The 18,364-nt window shown below is 44.4% G+C and overlaps 3 protein-coding genes across 5 annotated transcripts; all 3 read left to right on the top strand.

Annotated features, from left to right (window-relative positions):
* Positions 1-1,692: 1,692 nt before the first annotated feature.
* On the top strand, positions 1,693-5,142 carry LOC121620441. The gene has a single exon (XM_041956479.1). The coding sequence runs from the start codon at positions 1,693-1,695 to the stop codon at positions 5,140-5,142; it is 3,450 nt and encodes a 1,149-aa protein (XP_041812413.1).
* Positions 5,143-11,657: 6,515 nt separating this feature from the next.
* On the top strand, positions 11,658-12,947 carry LOC121620301 (MIEF1 upstream open reading frame protein-like). 3 transcript variants are annotated; one of them, XM_041956304.1, is made up of 2 exons: positions 11,658-11,734; positions 12,698-12,947. In XM_041956304.1, the coding sequence occupies exon 2, from the start codon at positions 12,735-12,737 to the stop codon at positions 12,945-12,947; it is 213 nt and encodes a 70-aa protein (XP_041812238.1). In that variant the 5' UTR covers positions 11,658-11,734; positions 12,698-12,734. The 3 variants fall into 3 exon arrangements, with proteins under 3 accessions (XP_041812238.1, XP_041812237.1, XP_041812239.1); XM_041956303.1 differs by lacking the exon at positions 11,658-11,734 and adding an exon at positions 12,039-12,586; XM_041956305.1 differs by lacking the exon at positions 11,658-11,734 and adding an exon at positions 12,040-12,355.
* Positions 12,948-13,383: 436 nt separating this feature from the next.
* On the top strand, positions 13,384-18,353 carry mief1 (mitochondrial elongation factor 1). The gene is made up of 4 exons (XM_041956301.1): positions 13,384-13,530; positions 13,658-13,838; positions 14,293-14,564; positions 15,013-18,353. The coding sequence occupies exons 1-4, from the start codon at positions 13,384-13,386 to the stop codon at positions 15,850-15,852; spliced, it is 1,440 nt and encodes a 479-aa protein (XP_041812235.1). The 3' UTR covers positions 15,853-18,353.
* The last annotated feature ends 11 nt before the right edge of the window (positions 18,354-18,364 follow it).

The following is an 18,364-nucleotide window of genomic DNA, read 5'->3' as shown; positions in this document are numbered from 1 at the left end:
AGGTGAGATTCCACAATTGGTAAGATTTACCAAAGCAAAATGAGCGTTAGAGGTTTCCAATTCTCAGTTGGTCAGGGACACTTATGAAAATAGGCTTGAAGCTTAGAGCCAGAGGGCAAAGGGCAACACATGTTTTTACCCTGATGTTAAATTACTCTTTAAGTGTACTGAGCAATTTCTGATCAGCAGCTTTGTCATCTCAATTCCAGCTCTACCCAGATAGCCTTCATGCCATCATCACTTGTGCTGGAGGAGTGTTCCCTGTTGACATACTGTGCCGTCCCAGCATTGGTGGGCCAGTTTCTGCACGATCATTCAGTGACATCTACAACCAGCTGGCTCAGGTGATGGATCAACCCAGAGCAGGAAAGCAGAATGATCCCTCTGCCATTTGCAGCCTCTCAGCTCTGGAGCGCAAAGCCTGGGCTGCCACCAGGGAAGAGATCCTGGGACAAGGAGGTGACACAGCGGCATCACTGGGGCTGATGGAGAGTGCCGTGCTGACACTGTGTCTGGAGGAGTGCAACGCACCCTCTGAACTGGCTGATACCCTCAATGAAGTGAGGCTGGGAGGAGGAGGAGACAGTCCACGCCTGAGATACTATGACAAGGTAATGGATAGAATCTGGATAAGGATTTTAAATTGCGTAGGATCAGATTTACCACACACTCTGTCATATTGTTGAAAATTATATTTAGTTATAATCCTGCATAAAAAGACAGTAATTGTGAACTGCATTGCTGCCAAAATAGAAAGAGATTTTTTTTATTGCTTTTACTGAAATGATGAAATGGTGGTTGGTGTGTTTCACAAAATTACTCATTGTACACTTAATATTCATTCCAGGCTGTGTGTTAAACAACTGATTCACTTTAAAATTACTGCTACTTTTTATGTAATATAAAGTAATTCAGCTACATTCTCAGAGCAATGCTCAGTTTTTTTTAGATCAACACGAACAATTAGATCTTGAATACAATACAGTTCCAGCATTGGCTCTTAAAAAGAAAATAAAAGTCAGCATATCTGCAATTTAGGGCATACCCCTACATTAACAAGCAAAGCTAGTAAAACGTTGATTTTGAATGATTTTGATGTGCAAAAACATTTAAAGGAGAGATGATATAAATTTACACAGAGGTTTCAATGCATTAGTGTGCTATCATTGCTATCAGAGGTAGTCAAAGGTCATAAGGCTCACTGATTTCCAGTGGACTAAAACACAAACCATCTTTCTTTTTCTGTTTTTTAAACAGGTGGTGAACCTGGTGGTGTTCAAGGATAGCACAGCTGGGATGGTGTTTGAACACAGTGCTGTGGATGGGATGGTGGCTGGGCTTGTGACTGAACTTGTGTACAATCTGTCAGAAACTGCTGACCTAAACCTTGTCCATGCACACACAAAAAATGTGAATGGGTCTTTCACATTCAGTAACGGCAATGGTAATTCTTTTTGTCCAACTTCCCTAAAATTCTTCTTGCAAGAAATACATACCCCTAAACCAAGCCCTGAATTAAAAGCAACACACCCAGTTCTGACTTTTGATGTGCCCTCCTATCCTGATGTGTTTTCCACTCTACGAGGGCACAGAGGCCTGTATGATGCTTGGATCAACTTCTCTTTGCAGCTCTCCCTGAGGCAGACTCTTGGGGAATCTGCTGCCCATCACATGCTTGTCACACCTACCCACATGCGCCACTACAAACATGGACGATGTGATCCTACATACTCACTCACCATGCAGTCTCGCAAGTTAGTGGGTGCCTTGGCATCATGCATTGGCCCGGATGACACAATCAAATACACTTCTGACCTTCTACAATTGTTCCATGTTGCCTTTCTGGAGCACAGAAGCCTCATCAGAAGCACCAAAACTGGTCAAGGTGTTGGTCCCCACCTAGCTGCCCTGCGTCGATTATTGCCATCTGACAACCCATTGAAGAAGTTCCTGAACCCCTTTGGATGTCCGTCTGTGTACCTCACAGGCACAGATGTGATGGAGGGTGTGGAGTGTGGAGTAGGGAATGTTTATGCACAAGATCAGCTTGCTGTGACCTACCTTGGAAAGAGAGACAAGGTTCGCATTGTGCTTAATGGCAAAGGGAGCTTTGCTCTGGCACTGCAGAAACTTCAAGAAAGTCTGAAGAAGAACCTAAAGTTAGTGATGCTTCTTGCTGTTAGATATGCCATTGCATACCAAATGGGAGCCCTGGAGTGTCCACTGAAACAGGGTCAAACAGAGAAAATGAATGGAGAGAGGGATCCCTGCCCCACATGGCCAGAAAATGGCATGAGCCCAGACTGCACTCTGCTGATCCATGGTGGCGCTGGAGAGGAGATGATGCTGAACACCGAAGTGATTGGGGTTATTGAGTTTGCTCTGCAGACAGCCTTAACCCTTGGATCCCAAGTGCTTCAACAAGGTGGCAGGAGTCTGGATGGAGTTCAGAGGTCAGTGGAAGCTCTGGAGGACTGCTTTCTGTTCAATGCAGGAAAGGGTTCAGTATTCAACAAAGATGGCAAAAATGAAATGGAAGCAACCATTGTAGATGGTAATGAAAAGAGGTCAGGATCTGTTGCATGTGTGCAAAGTGTGAAGAACCCAATAAAAGCAGCCAGATGTGTCATGGAGAAAAGCTCTCATTCACTCATTGTGGGAGATGGGGCTGAGGAGTTTCTGCAAGGGCTGGAAGAGAAAGAGAAGCCTGTTGGGCCTGAGTATTTCTACACTGACATACGTCACAGAGAGTTGACTGCGAAGCTAAGCGCTGGAAATACCTCAAAAAACAATCACCCTCAGACAGTTGGAGCTGTGGCTTTGGATCGCTGGCATGGGGTGGCTGCTGCATCCTCCACAGGTGGGTTAGTAGGAAAGCTGAAAGGGCGAGTTGGGGACACAGCAGTAGCAGGGGCAGGAATATATGCTGATGACAAGGTAGCTATTACCTGCTCTGGAGATGGAGATGTATTTCTGAGGCACACTGTGGCACAGAAAATAGCCAGTCTTTACCATCACAAAGGCTATAACCTCAGGCAGGCATGTAGAGAAGTGATGGCTGAAACTCTGAATGGGATCTGTGCAGGGATCATTGCTGTGGACGCTAAAGGTGATGCCATCATTGAAACAAATGCTGGCGTTATGTTTGTGGCCTCAATGGTGAACGGCATTTCACGAGTAGAGGTCCTCAGGCCCCAGAAGAGCTTCTCTGATGTGATCTGGGAAACAGATGAGCTGGTTGCCTACCTTGATCCCAAGCCCTGGATGCCTGGGTCAACTATTCTGAGTAGAAAAACTCTTAGTGGGGCAAGCAGCATCTTCCAGTTGGCTACACCCGATTTTGTGGCTATGCTACAAGGAGCAAGGGCTGTGTCAAGCTTGTTATGTGAGCGATTGGGAGTCCAGCGCTGTGCTTTAGTTTTCAGTCCCACCTCTGGACAGCCAGCACAAATCAGACTCCTCCCGCTCCATGGCTTAGAGCCAAAGTGGCAACCCCTTCTTTCCAATGAAGAAGAATTCCACACTCATGATCCTGGCTACTGCACCTCAAAGAGTGGCCCACGCTGGGATGATGAAGCACTGGCCCAGGTTCAAGCCAAGATAAGGTCCAGACTGCCAACACCAAACGCCCCCTCTTGCTTTGACTTTTTTGGAGACGCTTCCCATGATCACCTATTCAGCCGTATTGTACGTGGAGAGCAGCAACAGTGGAGAGTGTGGGAGGACAATGAGCATGTTGCCTTCCTCACACCATGCCCAAACTCTCCTGGGGTGACTATTGTGGCGCCACGCAAACCGCTTTCTAGTGACGTCTTCAAACTAGAGGATGCTGACTTCAAAGCACTGATCTTAGCCACTTATAAAGTTGCCGGACTACTGGAAGAGGGGATGAGAGCTCGAGGTATTGCGCTGATCTTTGAGGGTTTTGAGACTGACTATGCTCATGCCAAGTTGATCCCTCTGTTACCTTCAACAGATGGCACTATTCCTGCTGAGCAGCAACCAGAACACTTCCAAACCTACCCTGGATATGTGTCATCACTGGATGGCCCAGCTGCTGACCCTGAGGCCCTCAAGAAGATGCACTCCAAAATTACTCAGTGCAGGCCACCTCGTTCATGGGAAGACCCTCAGTCTCACTCCACACTTGCCATCAAGAGCCAGTGGTATCGCAACCTGTTCCAGATTCAAAACACTCTTTTCCACAGCACAGTGGAATACTTCCACAGTTCCTGTCAGTACTCCTATGCTCTGACCCCTCTCACCACAGACACCATCTCCTCACCAATGGGTCTGGGATCTGACTCAGAACCAGTTTCTGTTAACCTGCTGGGCCAGAACATCTACCTGGCGGATTCAATGCAATTTGTACTTGAATACTTCCTTCGCTTCCAGGACAACCTGCCAGGGACGTACTACATATCTCCAAGCTTTAGAGGGGAGGATCCTGATGCCACACACTTGAACCAGTTCTACCACGTGGAGTGTGAGCTGTTGGGTGACATGGACAATGCCATGTCCATAGCAGAAGGATACGTGGCTCATCTTACCAAGTCTATGTTGAAGAAGCACTCTGATTTAATCCTCAACACTGCCGGGACCCTGACACATGTCACAGCCATGTTGAGTAAGCTGGATGGAAAAACCCCACTGCCAAGAGTCCCTCTAGACCAGGCCATTCCCATGATGCCCTCTGCTGACTGCGTAGAGTGGGTCCAAGATGGCCAGCCCCAGTTTGGCAGAAAACTGACACGAAAAGGAGAGCGGGTCTTGATAGAGAAATATGGTGGTGCTGTTTGGCTGACAGAGATGGACCATCTGGGAGTTCCCTTCTACCAGGCATATGTGGAGGGCACTGGGCAGTGCAAAGCCAAAGCTGCTGACCTTCTCCTGGGGTTGGGTGAGACTGTGGGTCTTGGTGAACGTCATTCCACACCTGAAATGGTGCAGGAGGCCCTCAGGCATCACGCAGTACCAGAGCAGTCCTACAAATGGTACATTGACATGCGGCAAGTGAAACCACTCCTTACCAGTGGGTGGGGCATGGGGACTGAGCGCTACTTGTGTTGGCTGCTTCAGCATGATGACGTCAGAGATTTACATATCATTCCTAGGATGAAAGGAATGAAGTACATGCCCTGATCATAAGTTCTACACAGATTTTCAGGCCCTTGGATGTGATATACTTATCATAAGGGGGCCAAAGACTTTCATCCTCACCAATTATCTTTCCTTCTGTGTTCACGGCTCGAAACAAACTTTCCTACAGCTTACTACTACTTGACCCTTGTGCCCTTCCAAGTATTTCTGAAAATCATCACTGAAAAGAGAGCATGAAATTAATGTAGAGTAAGTTAAAACTGGAGTTACAAGTGAGCCACTAGCTGTTCTTAAATGTTAACGCTTAGACTTGGTTTCTTTTCTTAGTGGTACAGCTACAGCACCAATATAACTGCAATGTGAGAATACACTAATATTGTACCCCTTGAATTGTTTCAGTATCTTCATTTCTTTAAGACTTATTAACAGTGTTGACAAAATAATTAAGTGGTATAAATTGTATGAATAAGATGTTCCAACGATGTAAGGACAATATAAAGGAACACATTTCTTAAAGTTCTTGGGCATGTTGTATTATCATTAATGTAAGGAAATTCCTTACACTGTTCCTCAATATAATGTTTTGTTTTATATCTGTCACATTGTTTTTGAATGTAAAGGATTTTTCTGAAAGCCATATGGATTAAGTATCATTGCTCTTTTTAATTAAGTATTAATGACTTTTTAAACAGATAACACCTAACATGTGGATGAATTACTGACAAGGTCAATGGAACCTGTTCCCAGGAGATCATGGCAGCATTGGTTCAAGGTCAAAGGAACAAATATTACAAAGCTAAAATTTGTGTTTAAGTGGAGCATTTTAACTTCATATAACGAATGATAGCACAGTATGATACTGGTCAAGAGATTTGTCACTGTCCCTTGACACATTTTAAAAACAACAAGCTCATTATACAGTGTATATTAAGTGTTTAAAGAGTAAGTTAACATTTCCCCGAAAATCTTCTTTTAGCTGACCTCCTGTGGTCTCAGTTGCTGGCTTTTACAGATGTACTCCAGGACCCTGTGGGTTGTGGCATCACTGCTAGGTGTGCTTAGAGTTACAACAAAACACACTGCTGACCATACAGGATTCATTAGTGTCAGTATATCAATTAGGCTGTAACAGTGGGGTGGGGAACCTTTTGATTGTAAAAGGCCAATCAAATTTTTCTAACATTATTTAATGGCTGTACTAAATTAATTAACACATACATCCCAAACCAGTGCAATGATTGGAACTGCTTCTCTTTGGCAAGGCATCTGATGTCAGATGGTAGTGGTGATGATGGTGTCACTCGCAGTAGAAGGTTGTCCCGAAAAGAGATGCAAACTTCTGTTCATATCTCAAAAATTTGTGTTTCCTTTTTCAAGTTGCCACAGCTTTAATTCACTTCAGATGATTTCACATTTGAAAGCAGAGAGCTGAGAAGTTGCTGGAGTTCAGCTCAGAGGTTCTTGGTAATGTCCACAATGAAGGTCACATCACACAGACACTTGCTATCACTGAGGGTCCATGTCAGGTTTTCCTTAATCCGTATGAATTATTCCAGACAAAGTGACAATTTGGAACAAGTTAACTTTGTCCATTGTTAGCAGCTCCACAGCAGCAAGAAACCTGCCCTTCACAAATTCTCCTTCTCAATGAGGGTTTCAACTTCTTAGATATTAGCTTGCTCAGCACAAAACGTGCCTGCACAACACTGCCTCTGTCAGAATGTGGTTTGTGAAAGCTTAACCCAAAATCTGCCGAAGAGCATTAACTTTATCCAAACACATTTGTCCATGCAGCTCATCCTGTTTACCATGTTTATAGCTGTACTGATGCTTGAATTTATGAATTGTCTTGTGTGCTGGATCAAAAGGCCTTGTGGTCTGCATACGGCACAGAGGCCAGATGTTCCCTTGCCCTGGTTTAACATGAATATTGGTATTTCACAAGAAATTGCCAGTGAACTACAGAAATGACTTAGCATCATCTGTTCAACTTTGACCTGATGAAAAATGTAGAAGCTCTGAAGATGTCGCCGTCCCCAAACATACTACCTGTCTCCAAGGTAACCTCACAAGGCCGCCAATATACTTGAAATTCAACTTTTGCATCAGGTTGGTTCCCCATTTTCTATATCAAGACAATATTTATGAATAAATTCCAACATAGCAAGTCCAACAGACTGACTACCTACTCAAATACAGTGCCAGGAAGAATTGTTATGTAGTTTTAATGTACAGCAGTGCATCATATTCTGTAAAATCATCAGTTAATTTAAACACAAGATACTTGTGCTCAAAAAGAGGATTCATTCTCAGTGAAGAACCTTGGAGCTCTAATCTGCCTCTATACCTGCCAAAGAGCAGTGATTCCTAACACGTCTCTGGGGGTCATCAGGTGGAAACCTCCCTTCAACAGTGTTTCGCCTACTTAGTCCCACTACACCTCCAGGAGGTTAGGCAGTGAACTCCGGCGTCCCAGAGTCACCCCCCCTAGTGCCAGTTCACACTGCTCCTACACAATCCAAACAGCACCGCCACGTTCAACTGACCCAGAGATGCTCCAGGTAGTGGCCAGTACCGATGCTACCATTTAACTATTGCTAATGCTACTGCTAACCGCTAGGAAGAACAGAAGAAGACAATACAGTTCCGATGCTACCATTTAGCTAATGTTATGTGCTAACCGCTACCTGCTAAGAGGAACAGAAGAAGACAATAACGCTAGATTCACCTATACTGTTAATGTTAATTGCTAGCTACCAATACTAACTGCTAAGATACTATCATACTCTCACCGCTTTAGCTATTGTTAGCTGCTACAATGCTACCACAGGCCTAGATGCCACATGTAACTGCCGATTGCCACACTACCATCATCTACCCCTGCCTCTCACCAACTGCACCAAGAAAAAGCGGGGTGGGAATACAAACCCTGGTTCGGGTAGGGGATAGAAAATAAAGAGGTAGAGTCAAAAGATGAAAGTAGGGATTGGATACAGACCCTTGTTCGGGTAGGGGGTGGAAAATTTAGAAGGTGCTGAAGGTGGAGGCCTAAACCACAGACTAGATTTAACAGCCTCTTCTAACATTTCCTTCAAGAAGCAGCAAACCCTACCATTTCCTTCAAAAAGCAAACAGAACAGGAAAACAAACCCTAACATTTCCTTCAAGAAGCAGACAAAACAGGAAAACAACCAAAAAGATCAAAAAACAAGCCAACTCTGTGTCTTACCACGCAAACTCACCTGAACAGGCCGCATGGTCCCAAAGAGAGACTCTAGCTGGCCACACCCCCACCTTATCTAAACTTCCTGGTTCTCTTCCTATTGGCAGAGCGAGAAGATGGGGCGGGGAAAGCAGAGCAGAGGAGAGGTGTCTTGTTCAGACTTTAACCTCTTCTCTTGCCGGGTTAGGCATGCATGTCCTCTGCCTGCCCCCCCACTGTCCCTATTTCACCCCCCAACTACTATTATTTCTCCTGATCCATATCCACTGACTAGACCTAGCAGCCTCATCTGACATCTCCCTCACTGTCTTTCTTAAATTTTGCCCATGCACTCCCAGCTCCCTCAACAGTGAAACAGCTGACCCTGCAACAAAACCTCTACACCCCACTTCAACCGGACAGACCCTGGTCTTCCATCCCCTCTGCTCAGATTCTGTCTTTAAATCTGCATACTTAGTCTTCTTCCTTTCATAAGCTGCCTCCACTGAATTTTCCCAAGGGACTGTTAACTCAATAAAATACACAGTCTTTTTACTCATGGACCATAAGACAATGTCTGGCCTCAGATTACTATAAACTATTTCCTGGGGCACAACTAGCTGTCCTCCCAAGTCGACCTGCATTTGCCAATCATCAGCCCCTACCAGGCAGCCACCTCCCTGCTTTCTCCCTGACTTAGCAGCTCTATTTTTCTCCCCCTCTCGAACAAACTGCACATCTAACCTCTCCTTTCTAGAACTTCCAGAATTCACCTGCTTCCTTCTCTCCTCAATGCCTGCGGCTAAGCTTCTCAGCACCTGATTATGCCGCCATGTATACCGGCCTTGTGATAAGCTAATTCTACAACCTGACAAAATGTGCTTTAAACTTGCTGTACCTGAGCAGAGTGGGCACGATTGATCGCCCTGTACCCAGAGACTTAGGTTCTGCGGGGTTGGCAACACATCGTATGTCGCCCCTATCAGAAATTTAATACGGCCTTCCTCCATATTCCACAGGTCCCTCCAACTAAGTTTCCTCTTCTCAACACCTTCCCAATTCAACCATTGTCCCTGTTTGACTTGACCAACTGCTTTTGCCCCTCTTAACAACTCCTCCTGCCTACGCACCTGTTCCACTACAAGCTTTCTTTTCTCCTTTAGACCTGCTTTATTCCACACTGGTTTGCCTGGGCCAAGCCCCAAGCCTCCCCGGCCAAATTGAACATTTCCTACTATTTCTGCATGCCTAAGAGCTGCCTCTGCCTCCTGCACTGCTGCCCTTGGGTTCCATTTCCTCCCCCCAGAAGGATTCGGAACCACATTGCTAACTAACATGTCCTTACTCCCAGATAATAAAAGTTCTGTCCTAACCTTAGTGCATTTAAACTCCTCTGTTAGACTGGATACTGGCAGCTGAAGCATTCCTTTCCCATACAAAGCTACATTGCTTAAGCACCTGGGAGCACCCAACCATTTTCTAATATAAGAGCTAACTAGCCTTTCCATTCTCTCTGCTACAGATAATGGGACTTCATATACTGACATTGGCCACATTAACCTAGGATACAAGCCAAACTGCAAGCACCACAACCTCAGTTTTCCTGGGAGCCCTGATTTATCTATTCTCTCCAGCCCTTCTGCAACATCCTTTCTAAATTGCACAACCTGTTCAACATCATTCAGGTCCACATTGTACCACCGTCCTAGACTCTTAACTGATTTCTCCCTAATTGTTGGGATTTCCTCACCATCTATAGCAAACTTTCTATCACTTACTTTCCCTCTGTATATTGAAATACTCCTTGACTTACTAGGCTTAATCTTCATACTAGCCCACTTGAGATTCTGATTGACTTTATCTAACAACCTCCTTGTACATGGCACTGTTGAAGTTAGCAGTGTCATATCATCCATATAAGCCCTAATTGGTGGAAGACGCATTCCATTCTGCCGTCTCTCTCCACCTACGACCCACTTGGAAGCCCTAATAATTACCTCCATAGCCATTGTGAAAGCTAGCGGGGACACTGTACATCCTGCCATAATACCAACCTCCAATCTTTGCCAGCCTGTTGTGAGCTCTGCGATACTTGCACACAGTCTGATGTCTTGGAAATATGCTTTCACCAAGTTAACAACTATCTCCGGCACTTTAAAGTAGTCAAAGGAACTCCAAATAAGGTTATGTGGCACTGACCCAAACGCATTAGCCAGATCTAAAAATACAACATTCAAGTCTCTTTTCTCCCTCTTAGCTGTCTGAATCTGATGCCAAATCATGCTAGTATGCTCTAAGCATCCCGCAAATCCTGGTATCCCTGCTTTTTGCACTGTCGTATCTATCATACCATTCCTTTCTAAGTATTTAGCCAGCCTCTGTGCTACGATACTAAAGAAAATCTTTCCCTCAACATTTAGGAGAGAAATCATCCGAAACTGGCTAAGGTCCGATGACTCCTTCTCCTTAGGGATGAAGACACCTCCTGCCCTGCGCCATGCTCTTGGAATACTTTGTTTCTCCCAAACTATTCTCAGGTATCTCCATAGTGTCCTTAAGATGCCAGGTGCACTCCTATAGACACGGTAGGGGACTCCATTAGGCCCTGGGGCCGAAGAAGCCTTTGCACGCCTAACCACCTCCACCACTTCTCTCCACCTAGGTGGGCTCACATCCATCTCCTGCTCCACTTCCCCTAATGGTGGCATGTCAGGTGGAAGACCTATGTTCCTATTCTCCTTTGAATCTGAATACGTCGACTTCAAATACTGTTCAATCTCTGATTTCGTTGCCTTAAGTTGCCCTCCTTTTTCTTGATTAAACAAGCCTTTCACAAAATTAAAGGGGTTCCTAAAAAATGCTGACCTTGCACGTTCCTTCTTCTTTCTCTTCTCCCTAAGGTGTTCTGCCCTTCTGAGTACTGCTAACCTGCTTCTCAGTTCCACCTGCAACATCATATATTTGTAGCACTGCTGTCCTGTGGAGACCACGCATCAAGGTTATTTGATGTTTTGATGTTTTTTTTCCACTAAAGAAGTTGAATTTTTTCAACACACTAAGAAATAGTTAATCCTTCAGTTTATTAGAAAAACATCTAATAAAAAATTCTCAGATTTGGAGATACCTGTCTTCTCTGGACTGGAAGGCAATCAAAAATTGTAATCTGAACAGTAACATGTACCTAAGGAACTTTGTCTGTGCTCATCTGTTCATCTCAATCTGAAATATCTATAGTTATGAATAACTTGTAATTTTTGTATAAAATTATACAAAAAATTAGTTACCATTTACAAATGTATTGTAACGAACGATAATAACCCGGATGTCGTAGTTCAGGCTATTAGTTTCCGGTTGCCACTCTCGCATCTGACCCCCGGCTTGAAGATCTGTGCCGTGGTCTGGACACCAAGCCTTCACTGTAATTTCTGAAACGTAGGTTGGCTCGTGTTTCTTTTCTGTGTGAGCTTGTGTTTTTGCTCCCACTATGTCTTCTGAACGTTTTTGGTAGTATGTCTTGTCAGTAACGCTTGCTAAATGTAAGGTCAGCGCTCTCCTAGCCCAACAGCTAGTTAGCGTGTTAAGCTAAGAAGCTAGTCGAATGTGTGTGACTTTCCGTTGAGCCAGCCATTTTCTAAAGTCATGTGAACCATGATATGATACATTGCTAATAATTTACAGTCGGTGGAGGCAGTGGTCACATAGCCGTCGTTGGAAAGCAGGGAATCAATGAGTCACGATGTTTAGCAGCTGAAGTGTTCATATGTACGTGGTTGCTAACGTTAGCTGACGCTACAGTCTCTACGAGCTGACATTGCACCTGAGAGGCAGTAACGTTTTTGAGTGTGAACCATTTTTTTCATACAACAAACAAAATATAAACCGAGAAAGGAAAAGCTAAATATATTCTATAATCTTCTATTTTTCAGAGCAGAGATAGACTCAACAAAATCGTAGCATTGGTCGTGGATGAACTGAGGGATAAGTAGCTTTTTGCCTCCTTGAATATTACTCTTTATAATACAGAGCAGAGTGTTCAGTAACCTTGAGTGAAAGGTAGGTAGCTTTGCCTGGCGGTCTCTTGCATGGTTCGATGTGCATTGCATCAACTGTTTAGATAAGTTAATCTGTACAGCAGCAAGCTATTGCTCTCTCTCTCCACCTATACTTTGGCTGTGACTCTACTTCATTCTTCCACCTCCAACCATTGACATCCATTGATGATCATGGATCCAGCATGACAACAGATACATTTTTGGCCCATATGACCTTTCTAATATTTTAAATGTGGGTGCTGTGTTGCTCATTTCTTTCAAAAAAAACCCCCAAAATGATGCAACTTTGCTATCTGCTAACATCACTCCATTTATAATCTGACTTTAGCTTTCCTTTTCCCAGGTGCCAGGGTGTCCCCCCTCTCTATGTGTGGTCCCTAATGGGCGGCTGGTCTCGTAGTGCCGTGCTGGAGCTGTACCGGGCGCTGCTCCGTGCAGGGCGTCACCTTCAGTACACTGACCGTAATTACTATCGTCGTGCTGTGGCTCGCGAGTTTCGTCGCTGTCAAGCACTGACAATACCTGAAGATAAGGAGGACGCACTGAAGAGGGGCCAGTTCTTTCTCAGCAGCCGATTGGGTGGGCTTATGTAGGGGGAAGAGTTCACGGGTCATCTGGAGGTGGGTTAAAGGTCATCTGGAGGTGTATCTCCCAGGTGGGTTTACAAATAAGAAAATACTGTGTGTCGTAGCAGCAAAATGTTTATCTCAGACATTTTATTGAGGGATGGGTACCTATTTAGTTTTGTAGGGTAAGGCAAATAACATAGATCGTGATTAAGACTCTGTTGGGTATGACTGCTAATCGATTTTCTTTCTGTAGGTACAGTACTTAATTGGTGCTTTAAGGGTGTTGTCTCACCTGCATATGTAATATTGTTATACTTGACATTCTGGTCACACAACATAGGATGTTGCAACCTCTGAACTAAGCAGCTGAACAAACAAAACTGTTTTACTGCTCTGTCCTCTCCTTAGCAGTCTCTTTCTGTTTTAATTTCTCTTTCTGTGCTCTGTTTTCAGTGGCAGGATGGCAGGAGTGAATGGAGACCGTAAAGGGAAGAAAGATGACAATGGGATTGGCACAGCCATTGACTTCATGCTTTCCAATGCCAAGCTTGTGCTGGGAGTGGGAGGAGCAGCCATGCTTGGCATTGCGACACTAGCTGTCAAAAGAGTGAGTGAGAAGTGATTTGTCTCTAATTCTCCCCATCTCTTTACCTCTCCACTCCCATGTATGATGCTCTTGCTAAAGCATCTGTATCCCAGCGTAAACAGTGTGCACACAATTCTTTGTTGTGCAGATGTATGACCGTGCCATAAGTGCTCCCACCAGCCCCACCAAGATGGAGCAGACGGGAAAGAGAAGCTGGGAGGAACCCGCCTGGATGGGTTCCTCACCACGGGTACTGAACCACGACATGAAGTCCACAGTGAGCAGGTCACTGCAATCTCTGCCCACTTCCTCACATGCTTTTGAACCAGGTGAGGAAACAAAGCAGCCTTTAAAAGTTAAGTTTCATTTGTCCTTCATCGTTTCAGATGTTTTTCATGTTATTTCATGCAATAATTACGAGCCAGTTTTATGATTTTAGACTTTCAGTCAGCTGTGTTTTTATCTGTTGACAGACAGCCTATTTGGAGGAATCTTGCTCTTCCTTTACAGTGGGTGTTGGCTATCTGTAGTGCTGTAGTTAGCCAGTTTCTAAGATGCTCTAGAAGCCCCTTCATTTAGTATTTTTAGATTAAGTTTTGTTGTTGTTTTGAAAACACACCCATACCTATCATCCCATCTTTTCCAACTGTACCTGCTGCCTCCCATCCAGAAGTCGTTATCTGAAATGATGGAAGAGGAACGATCACAAATTCTTCTGCATCTTTGCAACAGCAGTTTGCACAAATGCATATTTTAACTTTCGGTTACGTCTAATCTCCTCAGACTGTATGCGGAGGGCTGTGGGTCGAGCCGCTGTGGGAGGAAGTGGTGCCACTCAGTCAGACCTGCTGCGGGCCCGAATGCGTCTGTCCCTGCAGGAACATCTGTGGGAGTTCTATCAGTGTAATGTGAACATACCTACTGAGGAGCAGGCTATGGCCCGGAGGGCGGCGCTGGACATCTGTGCTGAGCTCAGAGTGTTCCTTCACGCCAAACTGCCTGATATGCCCCTCAGAGAGATGTACCTGAGTGGCAGTCTGTATGATGACCTGCAGGTAAAAGATAACACACACAGGGTGTTTTGATTTTGCTTTGTGTAAACTTACCGATGTGATTTTTTGACTCTTGAGGTGCCAGTTAGGGCCGAATATTTGACTTTTCAGATTTTTTTCCAAGGTTCATTTTAAGTTTTGTAAGTTTTGAGAAATGACTTTGTATAGTTTACAGCCTGCCAAAAATACAGCCAAAAAAAAGGCTGATTCGCTTAGAAAATTAGATTTGTCTTGGATGCATATCAACTGATGATGTGATCCATCTACTTTTAGCAGGCAGCCCTGGTATTTGCCTTGAATGTAGTTACAATCTCCACAAAATTTATGCAGAGGGTTTAGCATGCATATATTATATTAGGCAATATAAAATCAAAGGGTGTAGCAAATGCAGATAACACATGTTAAATTTGTCAGCTCTTGTAGAATTTTAATTCCTTCATCTGTATTTTAGGTGGTGACAGCAGACCACGCCCAGCTCATGGTGCCTCTCATCTTGGAGAAGAACCTGTGGTCGTCCATCCCCGGGGAGGACACCATCATGAACGTGCCAGGCTTCTGGCTCGTGCGCAGGGAGAATTTGGAGTATTTCCCAAGGAACAGCAGCTACTGGGACCGCTGCATGGTCGGAGGTTACCTCTCACCTAAATCAGTCCTCGAGGTCTTTGACAAGCTTGTGGCTGGCTCCATCAACTGGCCAGCTATAGGGAGTGTCCTCGACTACATCATCCGTCCCGTGGTTCCCTCAGAAACACTGACCCTGGAGGTGCAGTACGAGACAAACCGGAAGCTGTTTGTGGACTTCCTACCTTTACTCGTGATGGAGGATGGAACCTCACTGATCGCCAAACCCCATCGCCTTGCAGCAGAGCGCCATGAAAACCTGTGGCGGCAGAGCTTCCGTGTGGCTGAAACAGCACGACTCAGGGCCCTGGACCAGGAGGACGGAGGCTGCAGATGCGCCTGCCTGAAAGTGGCGAAGGCCGTGTGCAAGCTCAACCCTGCCCTTAACAGGCTCAATGCCAGCCAGCTCACCAATGCCATCTTGTTGCTGTGCGAAAAAGAAGGTGACTGGACCCAGGAAGCACTGGCTGACCGCTTCCTGCAGCTGCTACGAGCACTAGTGGGACATCTAGAGGCTGGGAGGCTGCCATGCGCCCTTAGCCCTAAAGTTAACTTATTCTGTGAGCTGACTGATCATGAGGTGGACGAGCTGGGGTATACGCTCTACTGCGCCCTCTCAGATCCTGAGGGCCTGCTGAGAACTGCTGTGGCAGAGCCGCCCCATCCCTGACGACGTCGTAATCATGACACAGCAAAGTGGCATTGAAGTGTCCACTGTGTTGAGGGCAACAATGACCTCAAGCCATAATGAGTATCCTGGAAAAAACAACTGCATGGAATCATCCTCTGTCCTGAAACACATGGTAGGCCGGTAGCAGTTTCTTAGTGCTGAGATCTGTATGAGTTGTGACATGAAGGCCGTGCATGTGTGATCATGCAAATACTATTTTAATCTCATGAAAGTGAAGGCCCATTGGAATTCATGGCTCTCACTAAAGCCATTGTATTAATGAAGTTAACAGCACGCATGCTCTTAGGGACTAATACGTTGGGAAGGAAGACAGACATGGCCGATGCAGGTAAATGTTGTTTACTGTGTTTTGAGATGTGTCCGTACCACTGTGTGAGGGGACAGAATGTAATGTTTGTTGTGTGTATGCCAACCCAAAAGCTAATAAATCGTTGATCAGCCTGCAAGACTTAACTTTCTTGAGTTAAAGAGATGAGCTTAGCTGTCTTTCTGTGCTCCTTTTGTTATCACCCATATGAAATACTGCCAGTGTTTAGATTTAGTGAGTTTAGATTGAAATCAAGTTATTGTAAGAAAACTTCATTAATACAGTGGCTGCATCCAAGATGTAAGCTTTACATGTTTCCAGGGATCTGTGAAAACACAGTAGCTGACTGGAATGTCTGCAGCTTGCATGTTATCTACCTAATCTAGAAATCGAACATGGGAATATACACTTCAGTTATTTGATGTCTGTTTCTAATATTTCTAATTCACGCCCTTCAACTATGGATCTGATAAAGTTGATCTACAAATGGAATATAATACCATTCATGGAAATATGAACAACACAGCACCACTATTTTCATCCAGTTATTTTGGCGTGACCAGAAAATGTTTCCATGTGACTGTCTGTCTAATACAGAGCTGCTCTTTGTTTAAAAGGAGGCTTCTTTGCTACTCTCACTTTTGCTGCTTTGGTGCACACACAGGTCTTATATGCTTTATTGACTAATTTTTATCTTGTACGACCTGCATCACGGGTTAGATTGCACTGTTAAGAGGTCAGGTGTTCTGTTGTAGATTTGCAACCATGAAAGTGTTTTTGTCTACTGGTTCTTGCTTTAATTTAAACTCCAGACCCTCTTTCGTCTCGACCTTCACCATCAATATTGACTGTTTTTAATATGGGCTGCATACACTAGATTGATCTTAATCTGGAACTTTGTAGCAAGGTGTACCTCTGGCTGGATGCGTCAGTCTTTCAGCCACTGCCTGTTTGCAGTTCGAGAAGTCCATTACCTGCTGTAAACATGATACTAACCCACAAGAGAAGGTCTTTGTGCGATTGTTATTTGGTGAATTAGTCTCAGTATTAGCATCAGTTCCTGGTCTGACCTGATTGCAGTTAGAACATGGAGCCTGTTACCTTTGTAGTCCTGTATTTGTGTGTCTTAAAGTCCACAGTAAACCCTGATTAACTTGTAGGTGCCGATCTGGCCCAGTCTGTCTAGAACAGGTAGCCAGACATGGATTAGCGCAGCATACTAGGCCATGTTATTGGTCAGTCCTGGCTCTGTACATGAAGTGTATGGCGCCAACAACAGATGACCTACAGTGATGATCAGTCCTAGCAGGCTGCCTCTGCCTGTCAGGTCTACGTTTATATTAATAGATTACAGGTGCTTATCTCTTTTAGATCATGATCTGATTGAGAGGAATCAACCCACAGATCCTCTGTTATATAAAAGCAGCTTAACTAGCCAAGGTTTCTGATGGTAGATCAGCCTGCTACTCAGAGCTCGTCGGTTCATTGTTAAATTGCACGTGACAGCAGTCACCAAAACAATAGCTGCCAGACTATCAAGTGGAGTTAGCTTGTCTCTCTAAATGAAGACCTATAACATGTTCAAAATAATCACTTGGTTGCTTTATGTTCTCACTTTTAGCCTTAGAAAGTAAAAAAATGCAGTGATATGGAGCAAGTGTCCCCTCAAACCCCAACCCACTCTTTGTATAGTGTACAATATGTTCATAGTTCTGTTGTGCATTCAGTAATCATCATCCAGATAATGGAGAAACAGGTGAATATTTTTATATTTATTGTACATTTGTAACCAAAAAGAGACATTTATTTGCATTGATTGAGTTCAATGTGTTAAGTACCACTTTTTGTGCTTCATTAAGTGCTTTGTTCTGGACGTACTCAAATGAATCCACAGTAGATCTTTGCGTGCATTTCAAGCGTCTTCCTTTGCAGACCTGGTTTATGCTACAAATTACTTCTGTGTTGAAGGGGGAGGAGTCACTGTGCCACATTTGTAATGTTATTTAAAAAACAAAACCCAAAGTAGATCTCTACCTCTACCTTGTGGAGAGCATACTGGCCATGTGCTGTGTTGCATGCTGTGTATTTTTCCCCTGCTTTTTTTCTTTTTTTTTTAAGTTCAGCTCTGGAATTGAGCGGTGCAGCACTTTGTATACTTCAATAAATGTTGCAAATGACATTCTC

This window comes from Chelmon rostratus, chromosome 17, assembly GCF_017976325.1.
Source record: "Chelmon rostratus isolate fCheRos1 chromosome 17, fCheRos1.pri, whole genome shotgun sequence".
NCBI classification, from domain to species: domain Eukaryota; kingdom Metazoa; phylum Chordata; class Actinopteri; order Chaetodontiformes; family Chaetodontidae; genus Chelmon; species Chelmon rostratus.
Note: the sequence above shows the minus strand (reverse complement) of the source record. Positions and strands in the feature narration are given on the sequence as shown.

Excerpts from the sequence above, each read along its gene's own strand:
- LOC121620441 (XM_041956479.1), top strand. The coding sequence starts at position 1,693 with ATGCGCCACTACAAACATGGACGATGTGATCCTACATACTCACTCACC.
- mief1 (XM_041956301.1), top strand. The coding sequence starts at position 13,384 with ATGGCAGGAGTGAATGGAGACCGTAAAGGGAAGAAAGATGACAATGGG. Across the intron at positions 13,531-13,657 it reads CGACACTAGCTGTCAAAAGA|ATGTATGACCGTGCCATAAG; the intron begins GTGAGTGAGAAG and ends TTTGTTGTGCAG. Across the intron at positions 13,839-14,292 it reads CTCACATGCTTTTGAACCAG|ACTGTATGCGGAGGGCTGTG; the intron begins GTGAGGAAACAA and ends TAATCTCCTCAG.